Source organism: Seriola lalandi, unplaced genomic scaffold (genome assembly GCF_002814215.2).
Source record: "Seriola lalandi dorsalis isolate HSWRI2012SDOR001 ecotype SW California unplaced genomic scaffold, Sedor1 jcf7180002054244, whole genome shotgun sequence".
In the NCBI taxonomy this organism is placed as follows: domain Eukaryota; kingdom Metazoa; phylum Chordata; class Actinopteri; order Carangiformes; family Carangidae; genus Seriola; species Seriola lalandi.
Window position 1 is genome coordinate 316,192 of NW_019524797.1, and position 19,064 is coordinate 335,255.

At 38.8% G+C, this 19,064-nt stretch overlaps 2 protein-coding genes across 2 annotated transcripts; one reads left to right on the forward strand and one right to left on the reverse strand.

The window, feature by feature from the left end:
• Nucleotides 1-204: 204 nt before the first annotated feature.
• scamp4 (secretory carrier membrane protein 4) lies at nt 205-5,758 on the reverse strand. Its single transcript, XM_023404417.2, has 7 exons — nt 5,619-5,758; nt 5,199-5,225; nt 4,902-5,030; nt 4,604-4,760; nt 3,360-3,461; nt 2,155-2,272; nt 205-2,018 (listed from the first exon to the last, which is right to left on the reverse strand). Exons 2-7 carry the CDS (start codon nt 5,203-5,205, stop codon nt 1,830-1,832), a joined length of 702 nt encoding a protein of 233 aa, XP_023260185.1. The 5' UTR covers nt 5,206-5,225; nt 5,619-5,758; the 3' UTR covers nt 205-1,829.
• An 840-nt stretch (nt 5,759-6,598) lies between these two features.
• On the forward strand, nt 6,599-18,485 carry chaf1a (chromatin assembly factor 1, subunit A (p150)). Its single transcript, XM_023404419.2, has 16 exons — nt 6,599-6,940; nt 8,509-8,556; nt 9,021-9,631; nt 10,277-10,339; nt 10,483-10,727; nt 10,851-10,932; nt 11,523-11,591; nt 12,220-12,437; nt 13,107-13,275; nt 13,551-13,631; nt 14,173-14,283; nt 14,399-14,648; nt 15,620-15,776; nt 16,018-16,339; nt 16,532-16,616; nt 17,607-18,485. Exons 1-16 carry the CDS (start codon nt 6,877-6,879, stop codon nt 17,717-17,719), a joined length of 2,688 nt encoding a protein of 895 aa, XP_023260187.1. The 5' UTR covers nt 6,599-6,876; the 3' UTR covers nt 17,720-18,485.
• The last annotated feature ends 579 nt before the right edge of the window (nt 18,486-19,064 follow it).

Here is a 19,064-nt window from a genome sequence, read left to right on the forward strand (position 1 = left end):
TGCTTTAAGTATTCGGCCTTCATATTGTTCCAGGGCCAACATTTTTGAGATTTTCAAGTGCGCCATGAGGTGGAAAAGGTTGGGAACCACTGCTATTAGAGTTCATAAATAGTTCAACTCAGACCTAACCTACATCGCCAGCTGGTTATCAGACGTTAAACCATTGTAATTTCTCACACATTCAACTAGGACATACAGAAACAATGAGAGTAAGAATATTTATTGTTGTTGCAATATTTAAAGGTCATTTTAACATATCTGTTATATTTTGTCACTTATCAAATAACAGAAAGAAAAAATAATAATCAAAATACTGAATTTGGCAGTTGGCCATGAAGGACACTTTTGTAACAAGAAAAGAAAAATAAATTGTCAAACTATGAGCCAGGCACCTTTTTCTTCCAGTTGGTGCTTCATACAGGCTTTGATTGGATTGAGGCAAAATTAAAGTGAGCTGCTATATTACCTGCATAAAAAAAGCCACATTCATTTGTTTTAATCAGATCATTCACTCTGAAATTTGTTGGAATGACAATTAGCCAATATCCAGTATCAGACTACACTTAAACAGACTGTGAGTACATTTGCATGCAAGATTTCACCTTACTGCAGATCCATCTACAGATGTTTTTTTTGAGAGATGTTTGTGTCAGTTTATGTTGGTTACATGAGGTCAGAATATTTGAAATAAAACAAAAAAAATCCTATTTAACCCCACACCCATAATAAGCTGCATGCAAACACACTGCAGCCACCAAACACAAAAATTCAGTCTATCTGGGAGAAATCGAAAGCGTCGGGAACTGTAACAACAGCTGATAAGGTGCTTTCACGGCAGGTCGCTGACCACTAAAAGCAAACAGTGCAGTTTTGGAAATATAGAAACTGAGACTTGCTAAGGCGGAGTACAAACACATATAAAGCTTGGGTGTGATTTGTTTTTGTCATCAAAATAAGGGAAAGAGACAAGTGTTTTGGCACATCAGTACTCAGTGAGAAATCACAAGAGGATTAGGCACCAACAACTTTTGAATTGTTTCCAAACATTGCTTCACTGAAGCATAAGTCCAGTTTGACAAAAAAAAAAAAAAAAAGCAGCAGCATTTGTTAAGGCGACAGTCAAGCTATTTTTTCACATGCAAAATCTGTAGTAAGGCGCATCTCATGAAATCCCAGCCAAAGCAGGCAGGCATGGAGTTAGTGAGCAAAACAAATCAAAAATAAACTTAAATCCTGCCAGAACACACAAAGTACACAGAAAAGAATTCCACCAGATAAAAAGCGTGCTGTTTGCAGATTCTGTTGCTGTTTGCAGATTCTGTTGTTGCAAAAGGAAAAAAAAATTCTTCAGCATACTTCAACTTCTGTCATGCAGTTCTAGTATAACACATAAAACAATCCTATCATAAATGTCCATAAGGCACACGTCCTTCACATACTGCTATCGTCAAACTGTTCACACTCTTCTGCGATTTCCAATTGCATATTTGTGAGACAGTTCATCTTCCTAAGCAAAATTTCTTCTGAGCATAAAACTGTAAATCTTTCATTCATTTCAATAAACTGTATGTAAACACAAATGAAATGGAATGGTATATTTTGAAGCTATCCCTCTAGTAGAAGTGAAGGGCTTTTAAAAAGCTTTGCTGACAAAACTCTTTGATAAAACATTTTATAGTGATCCTGTCCTCTCATTCAAAAAAAAAAAATATATATGCCTATGCATTTTGTCATGTAAAGGCTGAAATGATATGGCACTTTCAAGTGATTTGTTGTGCACCACAGAAATGGCCAGCTATCTGTCTCCATCCAGAGGTGGTGCCTTGCTATCACCAGTGACTGTTGTCGGGATAGCTTGGCACTGCAGCAGGGTACTGGGGCAAGCTTGGGCCTTGGGCTGTCTGAGCAACAGCATTGAACCCTGCTTCCCTCACTGGTGCACTCTTCCACATCCCGGTGCTCCACTCTTCCTGAGCGCGCTCCAAACTCCCGCCACCGCCACGATACAGTCTGTGCACCTGCCCGCGGGAAAAGAAAGAGGAAAGAAAGCAGTTCACAGTGTGTATTTGTGTCTGTTCTTAAGTCTCTCAGGGCAAAAACTACATTCAACAGTGTGTGTGTGTGTGTGTGTCTGCAGCATATGTGTTCACTCACCTTAATGAGCACCAGTGCCATTAAAGCAGTCACCAGAGTGAAGAGCAGAGCTGTGATAAGCATCACTATAGCGGAGCCCACATTTTGGCTGAAAAACATCACTGTCGCAATCCAGCCGCTTTGATGTGTTGGTGAGAGTCAGATGGAGTAGTACGTGTTAGTGTATCATACAGTATGGAATTAGCAAAGTGAATTTATTACAAGTATAATCCAAAATTACTAATGAGCAGTAAAGGAACATTAAGCAGTGAGGAAACGGATGCAGTGACAAACAGCATAATGATGATCGGTGTTACACTGACTTATAGTCACACATTGTCCTATGAGTGAACAGTGTTGTTATCACATGCAGATGTTCATTTACTGTCCTACTTTACTCAGTTGGAGAAAGACTGTTTCTGGTTAAACTTACAAAAGTAAAAAGATTTTTAAAAATGATTTTTTAAAAACAACTCTATTCCACATGGTCTCTGAGTAAGACTGATGTGGCATTTTTACTCTGAGAACTTATAAAATAAACACATACATTTATAATGTGCACATAAAATAAAAATACATCAGAAAAGACATTAAAATAAAGGATATAATACAACAGCGCTGTATCATATCAAGCATTTTCTAGAATTGAATTATTAAAAATGTAACTGCAGAAATAAGAACAGCATATTTGTACAAGTGTGAATAATATTATGTAATGTTATGACTTTGCTCAAATTCCCCTGAATTTAGGAGCCTCAGTGTTTAGAGTTGAACCCATGTGCAACTCAAATATATTTAAAAAATAATAAGAAGAAAAAGAACTCATTGTTGAAATCACTAATCACTAAATTACTATCTGTAAAGAATGCTTCATCTAGTCTTAAGGTCATGGCCAAAACCTTTCATCCCCTATTTACATCCAGCATCAAGACGCTGATGGCACAGCACACCGGGCTAACAAACTCAGAAACAGACAAGATTTGGCAATCAATAGAATTAAAGATTTGCAGATTGTGTATGAGTACCCAATACAGTTATTATATTGTTAACAACCACATCATGTGTTAACTTAACGGTTGTATTCTAGTGTTAAATCTATCTTAACTCTCTCTCTCATCTGATGGATAGCACATTTTCCGGCTGATAGAAACCCTCGTGACCTGCTCTCTGGTAAAACTGGCAGGCAACATGTACACAGTCTTCAAAGCCGGTTTGATTCAACTCACCATGTTCCCCAGCCAGAGATGCCTATAGTCTGGATGAGGGCCAAGACACACTGAAGGAAGAAGATGAAGAAGAAGGCCATGAAGTTGAACGAGCTATCGGCCCTACGAACAAGAAAAAAAACCAAAGAAAACAAATAAAGTTAGTGTTGCCCTATTTTTGTTGGAATGTTGCATCCGCCTACTGGTTGTCAACATGTGGGTCAAACTGACAACAAACTTACAATGAAACACGATGCATACAACTAAACAAGCCATGGAAAAAATAGAAATGTCCTCAGTAAACATGATTGGTGCATGAGCAAATCATGAAACAATTAGCTCCATAGAAACATCATTTTTGGGCTCAAACATCAAGAGCTCAATATTGTTTTTTGCTGTGTTAATAGTATTTATCTGGTGACTCATCCCACCGAGACACTATCTAAAAGCATAAGAATAACTGATCCATGCTCTTAATGTTACATATCATAAACCAGAAATCTTAAGCAAACAAAACTCAGATGTTGTGTTGTGCTGACCACATCATTGTAATTGGTGACTTAAACATCAATTTTAACAACAAATCTAATGTGCTAAACGGAGCTTTCACAACATTACTGAAGCTTTTTTTCTCAGACCATCTCATAATCCAAACACCACTGACCTACTTCTACGCCATGGTCTTCCTGTTTCTACACTACCAGTTTCATTTTCCACTCCATCGTCAACAGAACACTTTCTGATCGAATTTAACGTTCACATCTCACATGTGACAGAGCGGCTCTTGAATCAGAGCTGCACCAGCTGAGACTGCCTGGTTCACTGATTTCTACATGCACACTTGATGATCATCATCACAATGATCCTGCAGACACTTGGAGTGAAAATGGCACAATACTTTACTAGAACTTACTACTTACTATACTTTCACCTGGCCTAGCATTAATCATCGCTTGTGTAGAAAAATATGCTCTCTGGCAAGCCGAGTCCACCTTCTATTCTCAACGGAACAACAGAAACACCACCACATTTTTTGTTAACGATGAGAAGAGTAAAACCATTAAAACCACCAGCTGACTTTTGCTATTTTATACTGTTAATTTGAGTATGCTTTGTAAAATTGTTGTAGACCTGTATTCTACATCCCATTTCAGACAACCTGTTAATATAACTGCTAAAAAAAACTACACTGCAGTTTTAATAAATTGAAGTTAAAGTGGAATTTCAGATACGACTCTTGCGCATGAGATTTACCAGATACTAACCTGAAAGCTTTGTAAAGTGGTCTGAACCAGCAGGTATAACTACAGGGACTGAAGAGGATGAGCCAGAGCAGGGAGAATCCAAAGTTTGTGGCACCTCCACCGCCAGCCCACCACGCAATACATCCGATCACATTTAGGCACAGAGTGCCTGAATACACTGCAGAAGAGAGAGGACAGGAGATGTGGAGAGACAAGGAGAGGAGAAGAAGGGCAGCGATTGATTTCTGAACTTAGCAATAGTACAAGGAATGCCTCTCCCTCCCAAAAAAAATGTATGTATGCATGTAAAAGCACGTACTCATCCACAGTGTGTAGACTCTGCGCACCAACTGCTGGTGGGGTGTGGGGATTTCCTCTTCAATGTTCTGGTAAAAGCATGGCTTTATTCTCAGAAATTGAGGCAGGGGAGGAAAGTTATTAACTCGCTCTGAAACGGGGAGAAAAGTGTCATCATTAAAAACTATTTTACATTTGAATATTTCACATCATGTCTGAATGCACTTACAAATAGATAGATAGATAAATAAATAGATAGATAGATAGATAGATAGATAGATAGATAGATAGATAGATAGATAAGTTTTAAATGACAAACCTGCCATTTTGAAATCCCAGGTCTCCCCTGGATAATAGGAGTACACAGAAATCGAAATCAGCAGTTTACAGTCATACAGGCAAAAACAACTTTAACCAATTTGCATGTCTTTTTCTAAAATGTTGTTCTGATTACTTGTGCTTGTTTGGTTTTTGTTGTTTAGTTTTCTTTTTAACTATGCCTATGTGAAGTTACGCTAACTTTATGTGTGATATTATACAGTAGATAGTAGCTAAAGCGTGTTGTTGGGCAGCCAGCAGTCCCTTGGAAGCATACACTAGCTTACTGTCTCTTTATCTTACGTCGTTGCTTCATTTGACTGACTGATTAGCAGTTGACAAGAAGTGAAAGACCGTTACGGATTATAAATCCACAAAAAGCATAATATAGATTAGGCAATATTATCAAGATAACGTTTACCTCTTCACGTTTCCGTCGACAACTGCAGGGGTTTGGGACTCATTCAGGATGCGCTTTTCCGACACCGATCAGACACACTGCGGCTGCGCTGCACCGTTGCGCTTGTAGTTCCAAACTGTTTACATTCAACATGCTCGGGGGCCAGAAGAACTACAAGTCCCAGGATTCGTGTGAGCGGTAAACGGGAGACGCGTGATTCCAACATGACACCAGTTCGCATGAATCCCACCCACAGGCTGTATATCCCACCCATGCAATTACGGACTACATCAAGTCTTCAATCTGTAAACAGTACATGGCATGCCCTTATCATTTTAGAGCAGAGCAGTGAAACTCTTATTAAACTTATTCAGGGTAGAAGTTTCTTTCATTCTCATGGATATTTGACAACTTTCTCACTGATATGAACTGTGGTGCTGAGAGTGAGCGACAAAAATGTTTTAGTCTTATATATATATATATATATATATATATATATATTGTATTAGGGAATATCATGCACTATGGATAACTCATGATAACTATCGCTAAGTAAACAAACTTCCAAAGAGCACTGGCCTCATAAACCGGACTTCAGTCCGACTTCTTTCTTTCATTTCACTGTCCCACAACATGGCAACCCAGACTTCTGAAAGTCAAACACCAAGGCCAATCACAAAGCCCGAAACATCCTTCAGAAGGCGTGCCCTGTGAGCAGCCTGCGAGACACAGCTAACATCTTTCGGGTTACAGCACAGGGCATGCCGGGCGGGTGGATAATATGTTTGTAACGAGAGACAAAAGATCTATTTAATTAATTTAGCTCACATAATTTGATCTTTCTTGATACAAATTAAAGCTGCATACAATTTTTGATGCGTTATTGTCCGTACAAATATTCTGAAACGTTACAATACACAAAACACCGAGCAAAGTACAACGCGGCTCTTTAAATCAAACACCTCTAGCGGTGATCAGTAACTTGGCGCTGACCAATCAGCGAAGGCTATTGAAGCAAGCGACACACTCCCGCCAATTCCGACTGAGGAGCGCGAGGCAGGCAGTGGGGTAAACCAAGGGAGTATGTGGGAGATACGGAAAGAGAATGCGTTATGTTTTATTTGAAATAAATTAGAATTACATGTAATTTAAATAGCAGCACAGCATCTGGTTTGTTATCGGGGACATTCTCGGGTGTTTATACGAACCGTGCCATTGTTTTGAAGTTGTTTTGCCTGAGAATACTACAAACGAGAGGAGCCCGGGGTCAGTGGTTGGGATGTTGGCCGCGGAAAACCCATCTGTGGACGGACATTTGGCAGCATCGACTCCCCGCAGAAGAGGTAAAGCTAATGCCATGTCTAACAGGCCTGCAGATGGTCCAAACAACATGCCAAACGTTCACTACTATAATGTGGACTTGGTGCAGTTCCGTTTATACTAATTGGCGAGCACAACATAATGAAAAACTTTAGTTTAAAGATAAATCAGCCCGCTTCTCAATGCTCAGTTGGGTAAGGCCATTAACCTCGTTTTCCCCAACGACATCACTTAATGTCTGCTATTGTCATTGTTATGAGACAAACTTTGACTGATTTAATATGAAACTCGCCCGCTAACTTTTCAAACGTTAAAGCTAGCTGTGTATAGCTAACGTGCTACCTGGTCTTGGTTGCTGTTAGGGCTCGGTTTAGTTTATAGTCTGGCGTAGGGGAGATAACTTTGAGGATCAGATTATATATCAAAGGATAGGCTAATTGGGGGTAGATATACGGTTAGGTTCAGGCTAAGGTAAGTGGACACACATCGACTGAAAAACAGACTGACTAACCCTTCGACATAACACTGGTATTGCTAATTGCTATTTCGGAAGCTTTAACGTCAGATAAACAGTAACGTCACGTTAAAGTAAGTCATGCCTCAAAATACTAATGTTTTTCATCCACAAGTCTGTTGTTGTCCGTTAAAAGTGTATATATTTGTGGCAAACTTTGCTGCTAGCTCATAGCTACGCCCGTGGTACTTAGCAAAGTTGCTAGTTTTGTGGGGTTAGCAGTCAAGCTAGTCCTGTTAGCACCCCGTGAGGTAGTTAACGTTAGCACCAAACATAAAAGCCGGTCCCATAGGTGAACCTCTACAGCTGCTCATTTGTCGTAGATCTTCCCCAAATCCAAGGTTCCTGTGGCTGTAATAAATAATATTATAACCATTTGCTATAGTTGTTCGAAGTTTTCGGCGAGTTATTATGGCCAGGCAAGCAGCATTTGCTTGACAGCCCCTAAGGTGCGTGCCCTGCGGACTCGGCTGGGCCTGCTGCACCGACTTATATACCGGTTGGCGGGAGAGCAAACCAAACACAACCATTACATTCATTGTAACACCGTAACATTAGCACACCGACATTGCAAACTATTGTGACATTTAATGAAACATCTTGAAAAACGGTACTCTCGGGCGTTATTGCAAGTCGGTAAGAGTTTCACATTATCACGGGGTGATGAGTATTTTACGACACACAGTACAGTAGCTGCACTGGCATGTGGTTATTTCGGTAGTAAACTAACGTTACGTTGCTAAAAGCGGAGCGTTAACAGAAAGAGTGGCTGAGGGGAGTTGTTAATGTGTTAAATGTGTGATCCGCATCAAGGTTGTTATAGTTATTTCAAATGAGTTATGTACTGAGATGCTTTATTTGCAGTGATGGTCGTTTTAAGTTAGTACTGCTTTTTCATCTGCCACCAAACGCTTATCAATCACCCAGTTAGTTCAACATTTGTAAAAAAAATGGTCATTTATGGATTTTCTTCAACCAATTTCAGTGCTGGTGCATTATGTCAGACTTGTAATATTGAAGTTTAGTATTGACACTAAGTATTGTTTTCTGATGTGCCTGTGCTTTTGTTCTTTTCAGGCATGGATTGTAAGTCAAGTAACAATGCCAACAAGAAACTTGTACAAGGTAATATCAAATAAGTTTTTATTTTTCAAGATTTTTGACACTATTGAAAGATCATGACAATAAGACATTATCTGATTCCATTGATGATATCTAGATCTAGCATGGACAGTTGATAATTTAAACTAATCATGTCTTACGTTTACAGTGCCTATTAATGATTATTGCACCTTTGTGTATTCCTTCTGCCCTCTTGATTAATCCCCACTTTTGTGTATTTTTGATCCTCACTTTTGGTTGGTATTATATTTACATAGCGCAAGTTGAAATTATTGGAGTATTAACCCTACTAATACACACAAGATTTTCACAAGTTAAGATTCAGTTATGCTTTGTTATATCTGTAAATATAATATTTTAATATATTAATAATATTTTGTTATGTGAACAGATACAATACAGCAACTATTATGGTGATTCAGGGTGTTTATGTTATTTATTTGTTAATGTTTTTATTCTGCCTGCAGCTCGCCTCCCATTCAAGCGCCTGAACCCTGAACCTAAAGAGAACCAGCCGCCTAAACGCCCCTGTGCACATGCCTGTCCTGAACCTTCAGACAGGGAGAATGAGAATGAGTCCTCTCAACTCCCTGTGCACAGCGGACCACCCTTGGTTAATGGTCGTGGGCCCCTCGATGGCTTCCTGAGCCGAAGGTGCCCTGCAGCCTCAGATGAAAACACGGTTATAGATCTGACTGAGGACAAAGCTTCTCCTGTAAAGTGCCTTGTTTCACCTGCTCCTGTGTCTCCCTGCCTCCCAAAAAAAGACAAGCATCAAGGCAAAGACAAAACTGCTTCTCCTGAGAAAACCAGCAACATTGATCCCACTCCTAAAACACACACTTTAGACTGTGTCAATGATGATGAAGTAGAAGAGGTGGAGGATAAAGATGGGAGTCAGACAGAATCTGTCTCACAACTTGACACAACACAGGATTCTGACAGTGAGCCAGAGGAGCAGGATGAGTCAGGAAACGTTTCCAGTTTGGGGAATAAGTCCATGCTGTCAGCTTCATCAGTCAGCTCCATGTCTGAAAGCTCACCAGAGAAGTCCAAGACCGATGACCCTACAACTACAGTATGCAGTATTGCTTTTTGTTTAATCCCTCTTAGGGTTGTGTAAAATTAGCCAGTTTACTATCACACAAAATTAATTCATCTGTGTTTCTAAGAATTTGTTTGGTAATTCATCACACAGAAAACATTATTTCAGGGTGGTAATACAAAGTGTGGTTTTTTTTTTTGCACAATAATCTGTTATTGGTTAGAGATTTAGATTAGCATTTGCTTTCTACTTTTAATAACATTTGTAACATGTTAACTTGATGTTCACTCATGAAGAATACATAGCATTTGATTGATCAATAATTAATTTTTTTCTCACTGATTTTATCACACTAGGTACCTGCTATATTGACATACTGAAATATCTGTTTATTCGTACAAATACCTCTGCTGATAATGTAACACCAGCATTTTGAGGATGTTTGTAAGCTCATTCAGATATATTCAGATATTTTTTTACCAGAACATTTTATTTGTTGTTTCATATTTAATACTGTGAAACACCTACAGTATTTTGGTAAAATCTCATTCTTGGATATAGAACAGTATCAATATTATTGCAATGATTTGTCCAGATATAACTTGTGCATAGAAAATATCAAGTAGATCAGATGTCAGATAAGGATTATCAGATTTGTTTTCCCCCTTCTCCTCATAGGAGCCAAAGACCACCCCCAAGTCACCAGCAGATCAGAAAAAGATCAAGAGACGCTCATTGAAGGTCAGACTTCTACTTTTCAGTTTGAAAATATGGCTTCAAACACAACCTGATTTATTATCTGTTATTATTATTATCTGTATTTCTTACCCACTTCATCATCATAATCATCATCATTTATTAAAAGGGTTATTTTGCAATTATAGAGTTTACAAGAACAAGAGGACAGGCTTCGTTTGCGACAGGAGAAGGAACGGCAGAAGGAAGAAGCTAAAGCTGCAAAAGAGAAAAAGAAAGAAGAAGCTCGCAAACTAAAGGAGGAACGAGAAAGGGAAAAACGGAAGAAAAAGGAAAAAGATGAGCGAGAGAAACGAGAGAAAAAGGAGAAGGAAGAGAAAGAGAAGGCAGAGAGGTTAAAAGCAAAAGAAGAGCTTCGGAAGTCCAAGCAAGAGTAAGTAACTTCCTACTATTCTTAAGTCAATGTTTGTCCATTTTAGATGTTTCCCGTGCCATAAGTCTGTTGGATAGAACTGTTTTAACAGATTGATTTTGGTGTGCTTAAAATTTACCTCAGGGCCAGGCTGGAAGAAAAACGGAAGAAAGAAGAGGAGAAGCGAATGAAGGAGGAAGAGAAAAGATTGAAAGAAGAGAAAGATGTAAGTTAATGTAAAAGAGTGTTGGTATGAGCTATACTAATGGGCAAAAGCTTCAGTAAACTGCCCAAGGTAAAAGCAAAAAAACTGTAGGTCACAAAAAAATGAATAATCATGTAAATGTCCTAGAAAACGGACCGTTTTCAGAGTTTAAGAAGTTGGTTAACTTACTGCTTTCTTGCAACAATAGAAGTAAATGAAGCTTCGAAAGTTAATGCAAAAAATTCAGGTGCACAAACTTTTGTTGATGACTTACAAACCCCCTGTCTGTACAAAGGCAGTGTAAGTGAGTAACTGTGTTACTACCTCTGATGCATTGTTAGGACAGTACTGTAATGTAGGCAGTACTACTGCACATTCATATCAGACTGCTGAGGAAATTGAAAGGAAAGCAACACATTGGTGGGAACTAATGAAAGAGTGCTGGGAGGAACACTGAACAATATTTCATTTAAATTCAAGTTAAGATTATTTATTCTATGCTTTAATTAGTACGCTGAGACTTTTCTGTAACAATTGAAAAGACTGAGGTGACTGAAACTTTTGTGGTAGATTTGACTGAATAATTCTTGATCAATGTGTTTTTTTTACAGCGTCTCAAAGCTGAGAAAGCAGAAATTACACGGTTTCTACAGAAACCCAAGATCCAGCAGGCACCAAAGGTTAGTAGGTCTCACTCTTCAGAACACCAAAATGTGATATTGGTTTCACTTAACTTGTGAAGTTGTTGCCTAAAGCTGTTATTTTAACATCTTTACGGAATAATCTACATCACCAGTTTAAAAGGTGTAATGTTTGATTGAGTTTTACATGCTCTGATCTCCTGTACTACCTGCCCCCTCCTTTTTTTAATAAAAAATTTAATTTAATTTAATTTTTTTTTCACGAAGGTCTCGTCCAAATGTGCACATTACAACTTTTTTTTTGTTTGTGTTTTGGCCGTTTGTCCACATGCAAGCTGCAGATTAGGTCACTGAAAATGGACCTTTTTGTAAAACTCCAGGGAAAGATGTCCAGATGTTTTCAGTGTTAACATGTGGACAGGGTTAACAGAGCTTTTGACTTCTCACACCATTGTTGTTTACCTATTGTAACTGGGTAGAGTTATATTGCCACCATTTGTTTTAGCATGCTCTTGACAGTGTGTTTTTGTGTTTTCATGTGGACAAAGATTTTAAGAATGAAAGAGGAAATAACTACATACATGTGAACTAGGCCTAAAATGGGATTCCGTATTAGTAAGTACAAAATATTATAACTGTAACCTGTTTTGTCCCCTTGCCATTTCAGACGCTCGCAGCTGCATGTGGGAAGTTTGCTCCATTTGAGATAAAAGAAAACATGGCTCTGGCACCACTGTGTCGGGTCCAGTGTGAGGACTCTGTTTTGGAGGAACTTGACCGGTGTTTGCTAAACCCTGCTGCTAACCTGAATGGACTCAAAGACTGGATCGGGCAAAAGCCCCGCTGGTCAGGGCCCACCAAACCCAGGCAGGTGGACTCGCTCAGGTAAGACTGGAAATGGTGATGATCCTGATCTACATACTCTGCTGACCCCATTGTTGCTTCATGTTAGTAACCTGTATTTTAATTTCTGAAGTGAGGTTCGTTTTGTTTTTTCTGCATCTGATAAGTACATCCCAGCATGATGCTGATTTTATAAATATGAAAAAAAAAGTGATTGCATTGGTAAAGAAAATGCCCATTAAGCTTTGTTAATCCTTTGATAAAAGTATTTCATCCATACAGGGCTTAATACAAGGTGGCCTCGTCAGATTGCTTGGGGTTAGGGTTAGGGTTTTATCAAACCAACGATGCAGAACATGAAGAAGTTTATCAAAGAAAACCCTCAAATTCTCACATCTAAGAAGCTCAAACAAGCAATGAGCACCATGGTTCATGCATTGTCGTAGCTACCTCAGCCACATGAATTTGCTGTGTGGCACTTTCAGGGTGCGTGTGTTATTGAGTGACTGTGATTTTCATATACATATAATAAAAATGCCCCAACCTGGACTGGACTGGCAAAAAGCCAGAAGGAATGTTTGATACCACATGTATGCGTAAATATAGATTTGGAAAAATTATTATAAATGAAAAACTTCAGAAAAGATTTCCTCTGTCTTTATGGTTAATCATTATTCTCTCTCCATCTCCCCATGTATACTATTTCCTCAGTGAGTGTATTGCAGTGGACAGACCTAAACCAGATGGTGTACCGGACCGTGAACGTTACGGATCCATGAAGCTTTTGCAGTTCCATGAGAACTACCGTCCAGCGTACTGGGGCACCTGGAGTAAGAAGAGTTCACACGTCTCACCTCGTTGCCCCCTCAGACAAGACAAGGTAAAGCTATTTTGCAAAGTCATCTTTCTTTTCAATTTACTGAGATCCCAGCAGTCAGAGACATTACATACTTTTTTAATGGTAAATTAATTGTACTATATTGGCAGATGTAATGTAACACAGATCTGTATTAACCAAGAAACTAGATTATGTAGGTATGCTTTTCAATCACTTTTAAGTGATTTTAGAATTTAGCTTTGATTCAATATTTGCACTTGATCCAAGAATTGTATACCTGTAGCTTTGACGCTTACAGCTGTGGTCTCTCACCACAGGATTTGTTGGACTATGAGGTGGACAGTGATGAAGAATGGGAGGAAGAGGAGCCGGGAGAGTCCCTGTCACATAGTGAAGGGGTAAGTTTCATTGGAGGATGAACAAGTATAGGTGTTCCTTTTATTTCAAGTTTTATGTTTGTTGTGTCTACATCAGTGCCCAGTGTCGTTTGGAGAACAGAGATGTGGGCCACACATTAATTACAATAACAATTATTTTAAAACGTAGTTTATAATCATGCAAAAATATTGGCATTGTCCATTTTGAAGGCTTCATAATTGTTTGGAGATTAAAATGAAGTAAAGTATGAAATGATTTGAACCACAACATAAATGAGTCCATGTTTTTCTTTTTTAAATAAGATGCTATTTGTCTATATCACACCAAGAAAGTAGAGATGTTTAATGAAGTTAATATCTGAATAATCATATAAAATATTTTTGGAGTGTCTTTTCTGACTGTATCATCAGCGTGAAAGGAAATATACTTATATTATTTTTTCTGAACTTGAGCAAACAACAAACTTATTATTTATCTTGTGTTTTCACAACAAGGAAAGTATTATGAAAAGAAATGATAATTGTACTTTTTAAAAGACTTTGAACTCTTGGTCATTTTCAGGAAGATGAGGAGGAAGGAGGTGAAGGTGAAGATGACGATGATGATGACGACGACGGCTTCTTTGTTCCTCATGGCTACCTTTCAGATGATGAGGGGGCACTGGAAGAGGAGGTATGATGAGGAGCTGCAATATTGTCTCCTTAATCTGAAAGACAGATCTTTTAGATTTTCTTTTTTCAAAATTCTTCCCGTTTGCACCACTATTAACACGCATGTAACCTCCCAGGAGGGTGGAGACCTGGAGAAGCAGAAACTGCGTCAGAAACTGAAAGCGAGGGAGTGGGACGAGCTGATGTCTACCAAGAAGAAGATGAAGGTGCTGGAGCCCGTGGTGAGGGGCTGCGTCTGGAAAGGAGAAGGACCTGGTTTGGATCTCTTCCAGCCTTTTGCTTTGTGTCTGGTCGAGCCTTTACCCAAGGCAGACACCAGCCTCAGCCCAGAGGAGCAGTCACAGAAGTGTCAGAAAGAAGCACAGTGTAAGTGTGTGTCACCTGATTCACTTTGATATTTGGACTAACATTGGGAAAACAGCCTTTAGATAATGCACTACCAGGGACTACTAGTGCCTATTAGCGTGACAGCCATTGGATGACTGACTGTTTGTAGTTTTTGTGGTTTGTCTGGCTCCATCAGCTTTAGTTGCTCTTATCAGCAGGCATTACCATACATTGCCAGAAACTATTTTATTTATTCTGCATCTGTTAAACTGTTTTGCCAGAAGTTCTCTATATGGAAGTGAAGTGTTAGTGCTGCACTAAAGTACAGCAACACAGCACTATTGTTCTTTTTTCTTTTTTTAGTGGAAGGAAACTTAAAGTAAAATAAATTGTGTTGGTGCATTTGCCATCAGTTGCAAGAAAGATTATCATCATTGTATGCATGTTTTTTGTTTTTGTTTTGTTTTTCTCATCTCTAATTCCTGATTCAACAATCGCAAAACCACCGTTGAATGTCTTTATTTTAAGAATTGTTACATATTTAGTCATTCTAGTAAGTGCTACATTAATCCTGACTGTCCCATTTCTCTATAAGTAGGTTTACTTTAAGTTTATCTTGAATTAGTAATAATAAGTTTAAACTAAACTTATTATTAACTTATGATTAATTATCCGGTTTCTGCCAAATGTACCTTTAAAATGTGACCTGCCGAGGAGGTAGTTTTCACCTGCATCTGTTTTTGTCAGCAGGATTAGACAAAAGGTACTGCACTGACCTTGCTGATGGGATGGGCCAGGGAAGAGCCTCTTATATTTTGGGGCAGATCCAGATCATTGACCATGAATAAGAATTATTATTAGTATTATTATTAATTTTCTCTGGAGTCTGGTGTATGTTGTTTGATGTAGACCTAGGCTGAGGTCTGCGCTCTCTTAGCGTCATTCTATTTCTTATTTAAACGTTAATATTGCTTTACTCTAAAAACTGTGTAATGTTCTTTCTCCCTCAGTACTTGGTCAGCTGCTACCTCTGCTGCATGGCAATCTCAACAGCAGCAAAGTGATCATCACTGAGTTTCAGGAGTTTTGTCGTCAGCAGACCTCATCCTCATCATCACCTCCTGAACTGTCCAGCCCTCAGAGCCCAGCAGAAAACATTCCTACCAGGTGAAACAATATTTGGTCATTCTCAAAATGAAATTTTTAAATGGTAAAAGTAAATACTGTTATCCTAATGATAATCTAATCCTCCTGTACTGACTAAAACAAATGTTTCTCCTCAAACATCTCTTTAATAAGGAGTTTTATTGTAAGACATGTTTGCCTTTCAAATAAGTAGTTTTAACAAACTGCTACATCAAGATTTACAGTTTTTATATTTTACCTCAATTTTTTTTCCTTTCATCAGAATACACCTGAAGCGCCTCATAAGGAACAATGCTGTTTATGAGAAGCGCTCAACTTACAGACGCTGCTGCTGGTATGTGCACACAGAAGTCCTTTCCTCTTTTAGCCAGGAAGCTCTTCCAGTGCCCTGCCAGTGGACCTACCTCACCACAGGAGCTCGGGAAGAGTCCCGTGAAGAACCCCAGGTGGCCACAGGCTCTCAGGGAAACTCTCCCACTACACCTCAGACCTCCTCCACCACGTCTTCATCCTCCAACAAAAGGAAGAGCACAGGCAGCATGTCAATCACCAAGTTCATGAAGAGATGCACTGATCCTGAGCAGGTAGAGAAACGCCCTCAAACAGATCACTTATTTATTTACTGTGACATTTAAGTTTTTTTTGTACCTTAGTTAGTAGGTGATTGATGCCCCTTTTGGCATATTTTCATAGAGATTATAATTTTATCAAGATTTTTACAAGTTTATTGTAGCTTAGTGTCGTATCAAATGGTCTTATTTCTCTGTCCTTGCCAGACGGAAGCAATTGAGGCAGATGGTTTTCAAGCTGACACTGAGGATGACGATGAGGACGACTGTGTCATCATCTCCACACAGAGTGGTGAGTTACACAGTAAGGATAAAAAGCTGTCATGGTCGACTTTTTATGTTTAAATGTTTAATGTTTTAAAGATTCAGACTTCTTAATATTTTTTGCAACATTGTGATTTTTAAGATGTATGATCAAATGCATATTGCTATTAAATTAATTTTAAAATGGGAGCAGATATAATTGTCACTTAGACCAGCTCTGGTGATGGAATAGGACAATGTGGCCCACATAATCAATTTTTACAACTACAGCTATATGCATACAAAATCTGTGTAGACATATTCTCTTATTACAGATAAGTCTCTGGTGGCGGATTAATTTGAATAGTAAAACAGCAATAGTTAAACATTTTTGTAAATGCACTCAGTGGCCTTCTTTCTGTGAGTTGAACTGGCATTATGCTTCTACAAAGATGCATGTAAACGCCTGAGAACCTATAAAGAGAAAGGTGTTGTGACGAAGAGTAGGTTGCTGAGGAGCAGACGCACACATTTCCCAGATCTTAATGTGCTGTACAGATCTGGGCATCAATTAAGCTGACTGGATGATCTAACTCCTGCTGGGAAGTGAGTTCACAACAGAAATAAACAAATGTTATACAAGTTGTGGGTTATGAAGAGTACAGGGATAAAACCTAAATGTCTCAGAGCAACCCCCATGAATATTCACCTCCAGTCTTTAGATGATAGGACTGATACCACTCATGTTTTGTCACTGGAGCTGGGAGCGAATTAGCTTACCTAGCAAACAGAGTACAAGCAAGAGGGAACTGAGCCTGGCTCTGTCCAAGGTTTTGAAAAAAATATGCCACAAGCACATGTGCACTACTTGAGGTGTGTGTGTGTGTATCTTATTTGCCCAGTCTAATAGAAATGTAAAAACAATTATTAAAATGCCTCACTCATTTACAAGAATTACAGAATCCAGTTTTTAGATGGCTGTGTAATTTATTTACTTTTTCATAAATTAAATTAAGTCTCATTAAATTTCACTCTCAAGGCCCAACCAGAGAAAACTCCTCCAACGAGGGAGACGTCCTCATGGAAGTCACTCCCTCCGACACAGCAGCTCTCCCTGTGGCCAGCGCTGCTCCTACACTCGCCACTGCCTGAGGACGGGATAAACCATCTCCCCCAACCAAGCTACTCCTGTTTCCTCATACATTTCTCCTTCCTGATATTGAACTCTACCGTGTCCAAGACAGAATGAAGTCTTCAAGCAAGATGAACAACCACACCCTGGTACAGGCAACTCGGCAGGCGGCGTCTGCTGAGTGTTATGAGTTCCCTCTCACCTAATATTTTTAAAGGAGCCACGAACCATTTTTCCAGTAAAATGTAATTGTGCATAAAATCTGAGAATCTGGCTTGATCATTGAGGGCAGGTTTGTCCAATGTTCACTAACTATGAGTCTGATTTTTGTATTGAAGTTTCAGTCAGCCTTAATTGGAACGTGAACGTCTTTCAGGCACTGCTTTAGCTACAGCAGTTTGGGTTGAACAGGAGGAGGAAGAGCAGAATTTAAATGCCTAATATTCACAAGAATCATCCAAGACATCAAGAACAGCATTATTTACGGTTTTGAAATGTTGAATTCATGATGTGGATTTCTTGCGCTCTAAATGTATATAGTTTACCAGAAATTAGAGTTGGGGAAATGGGAGGCTTAAAGTCCATCTGTACATTTCCCTTTGATTTCAGTGGGTGCATTTATTCTGCAATTTCCAATTCTGACAACTCACTGGTGTAGTTGCTAGATCTGTACTTGTACAGTTAGGTCCAGTGTCACCATGTTTTATAAATATGTATTTTGTGTATTTTCAAGAAAACTTGAACAGGATAAATTCATTAAACATGAATAAAAGTACTGCACTTTTATCTTCTGTTCATTATTCGCCCCTTGATCTGGGTGCCTTTGCTAGTGTGATGCTATCACCATTCAAACAGGTTAATATTTCCTATCAGGACCTGTACTGTTTACTTAATATCATGTTTAATACAGGAGTCTGTTCAGCAGTGACTGCTCAACAGTGAATCTAATATGGCTTTTTGTCTGTAAAACGGTAACAATTATTGAACCCTTGAAGTCTATATTTGGTAGAGGCATCTTTATCAACACATAGCTTGAAATCATTTGTGCACATCTGTGCACTGCAATTTTCATAACAAAGGTAACTTCCTCTTAAGTTTCCTGGAAAAGACTTTGTCACTAATTATAAGGGAAAACAATGTTTTTCCTTGAAAGAAACGCTTGAGTTAAACCCCGCTGAATGTATTAAGTCTTCATTTATCGGACACTTGAGTCTTTTACATGTTATGCTCACCTGAAGACAGATTTCACATCTTGGCATGTCCGGTTGACCTGCTGAATACACTTTTGCACCTGATATTTTTAGTACCAGATCGCATATTTCTCTCCAAGAAATTTAGGAGAAAATAAATCAGGAAAAAAAAGCT